Source organism: Carlito syrichta, unplaced genomic scaffold (assembly GCF_000164805.1).
Source record: "Carlito syrichta isolate Samal-C Ts95f unplaced genomic scaffold, Tarsius_syrichta-2.0.1 Scaffold305649, whole genome shotgun sequence".
NCBI lineage: Eukaryota > Metazoa > Chordata > Mammalia > Primates > Tarsiidae > Carlito > Carlito syrichta.
In genome coordinates, this window is record NW_007249745.1 from 528,841 (window position 1) to 531,423 (window position 2,583).

The window sequence follows — 2,583 nt, forward strand, 5'->3', positions numbered from 1 at the left end:
CCCCAACCGCCTCGGCCCGCTCCCGCTCCCTCTTCCGCAGGCCCCGCCCCTGCCGCGCACCCAGCAGCGGCCCGCCTCCTCCTCCTCCTGGTAGGCGGGGCAGAGCGCGTGCGGCGGGTCTCCCGGCAGCGGGACGGACGCCCCCTGGCGACCGTACAGGCAGTGGCACCACCAGCTGCTCAACAGCTCCGCCTCGAGCAGCGCGCTGGGCCCGGGCGCGGGTCCTGGGAGGGAAAAGGCAAGGAGCCCGCGCTGCCGCCGAGACGGCCCCCGCCCCGCTTTGCCCTGCGCGGCGCCAGGCCCCCCGCTCACCCCCGCGGCCCCAGCGAGCCAGGCGGCAGCGGCTCCCGGGCAGGAAGTAGTGTTCCGGGTGGGGTAGGCACACGGGCCGCGGGGCCGCGCTCAGGTTCACGGGCGCGCGCAGCTGCAGCAGCGCCAGGTCCGAGGCGTCGTCCCACGAGGCGTTCTCGTGCGGCACGAGGCGCGCCACCCGCTCCGCGCGCGGGCGCGAGGGCAGCAGCACGCGCCAGGCGTCCGGGTCGCGGGGCGGGCCGTCCGAGCCGATCCGGCTGGGAGAAGTGGAGGCGCGCAACGTGGGCCGGATCCCGACACCTGGCTGGAAACCTCGCACCCCTGGCGTAGACGCTGTCTCCGGGCCCGGATCCCGCATCCCCGGCAGATCGCCATCCCACCCCGTCTGAGCCGCGCACTCAGACCCCTGTATCCTGGATCGAACTTATACGACCCTCCACCGCGCCTGCCAGGTTAGGACCCCTCTTTTTGTGCTGGATCTTACACCTCTGATTGGGTTCTCGCGCTCCGGATTGAGGTGACCCCATCCCCACCCTGCACGGGGGAGGGGTTGGGGCCAAGTAGATGGTGTCTCGGGCCGATCATCTACTTGGGAGGGGCAAGAAGCTGCCTGAGACGTGGATTCTTACTCACCCCAGAAAGCAGCTGGCAGGTGCCAAGACCCAGCTTTCAGACACCAGGGCCCCATGACAGGGTCTGGATCCTGGCACTATCACCTGGGCCTCCCAGGGCCAGGCCCCTGGCCGCGGGGCCTTCCCGCACTCTGGGGGATGAGAGGCCTGGTCAGGGGGCCTCCTGAACCCCCATCACTCCCAGCAGTCTCCACCCCAACTCAAATCTTCCAGGTCCAGCTCACATCCAGGGGTTCTGCCCACTCACCTGGCAGAGCGATGGTGCAGTTCTCCTCCCCAGGATCCTGGGGGGCCGACTGGGGCTCCTTGGGCTGGGTAGGAAAGACAGGCCCAGGCTCTGAAGCCATCACCTGTTCCCGTATCCATGCCTCGTAGGAAGCCACAGCAGTGAAGACTCCAGGGCGGTTCCTCCGACCGCAGCCAAAGCCAAAGCTGGTGATTCCCGCCTGGAACCAGCGACCGCCTTCCTCACAGACCAGGGGTCCCCCAGAGTCACCCTGATGATAGACGGCCACGTGTGAGGGTATCAGCCCAAGGATCCACTAGCTTACACTGGCCTCTTCGAAAAAGTGTTATACCTCTTTCCAGCCCATAATACAGCCACCTTCTAGAAACCTTCCTTGGCTATGCCTTATCTTCTGTATTCCTACAGCTCTTTTTTTTTTGAGTTGGAGTCTCACTCTGTCGCCCAGACTGGAGTGCAGTGGCCGCTCCCGGCCATCGCAGCCTGGACCTGCTGGGATCTAGCGATCCTTCCGCCTCAGCCTTCCGAGTAACCGGAATTACAGGCATGCGCTACCACGCCTGGCTGATTTTTTGATTTATTGTAGAGATGAGGTCTCGCTGCCCAGGTGGGTCTTGAACCTGCGGGCTCAGGCAATCCACTCACCTCAGCCTCCCAAAGTGCTGGGATTACAGGCTGAGCCACCGAGCCCGGCTTCCTACAGCTCTAAACAGAAGAAAGCCTTGTGAAACAGAAGGCAGGTGAGCAGCCAGAACCGAAAGCACCAGACCAGTGCAGGTCTCAATCAGAGCCAAATGAACCTTGTCCAATAAATAGTTCAAAGGAACATTTCTCTCTCTCTCCCTCTCCTTCTTCTCTGTTCTCTTTCTTCTTTCTTGTCAGGGTTTCACTCTGTTGCCCAGGCTGGAGTGCAGTGGCACAATTACAGCTTCAACTTCCTGGATTCAGGCGATCCTTCTGCCTCAGCTTCCTGAGTAGCTGGGACTACAGGTGTGCACCACCATGCCTGGCTTTTTTTTTTTTTTTTTTTTTTTTGAGTTGGAATCTCACTGTATTGCTCAGGCGTGAGTGCAGTGGCACACTCATGGCCACTGCAGCCTTGACCTGCCGGGCTTAGGCGATCCTTCCACCTCAGCTTTTCAAATAGCTGGAACTACAGGCACGTGCTATCATGACTGGCTTATTTTTTGATTTATTGTAGAAACTAGGTCTCACCAAGTTGCCCAGGCTGGTTTTGAACCCACGGGCTCCCAAAGTGCTGGGATTACAGGCTAAGCCACTATGCCAGGCTGCCTGGTTTTAAAAAAAAATTTTTTTTTAGCCGGGCTCGGTGGCTCAGCCTGTAATCCCGTGCCTTTGGGAGGCTGAGGTGAGGATGAGGTGGAAGGATCACCT

The 2,583-nt window shown here is 61.2% G+C and overlaps 1 protein-coding gene across 3 annotated transcripts in view; it reads right to left on the reverse strand.

Moving 5' to 3' along the window:
- The window catches only part of PRSS36 (protease, serine 36), an 11,254-nt gene that overhangs the window by 2,413 nt on the left and 6,258 nt on the right, over nucleotides 1-2,583 (reverse strand). For 2 of the 3 annotated variants that reach the window (XM_008062056.2, XM_021714452.1), the window contains exons 7-10: nucleotides 1,192-1,441; nucleotides 946-1,075; nucleotides 313-569; nucleotides 61-224 (exon numbers count right to left, since the gene is read on the reverse strand). In XM_008062056.2, the coding sequence (XP_008060247.2) occupies nucleotides 61-224; nucleotides 313-569; nucleotides 946-1,075; nucleotides 1,192-1,441 (801 nt within the window). The remainder of the gene's footprint in view (nucleotides 1-60; nucleotides 225-312; nucleotides 570-945; nucleotides 1,076-1,191; nucleotides 1,442-2,583) is intronic. The other variant, XM_021714451.1, reaches the window with a different exon arrangement.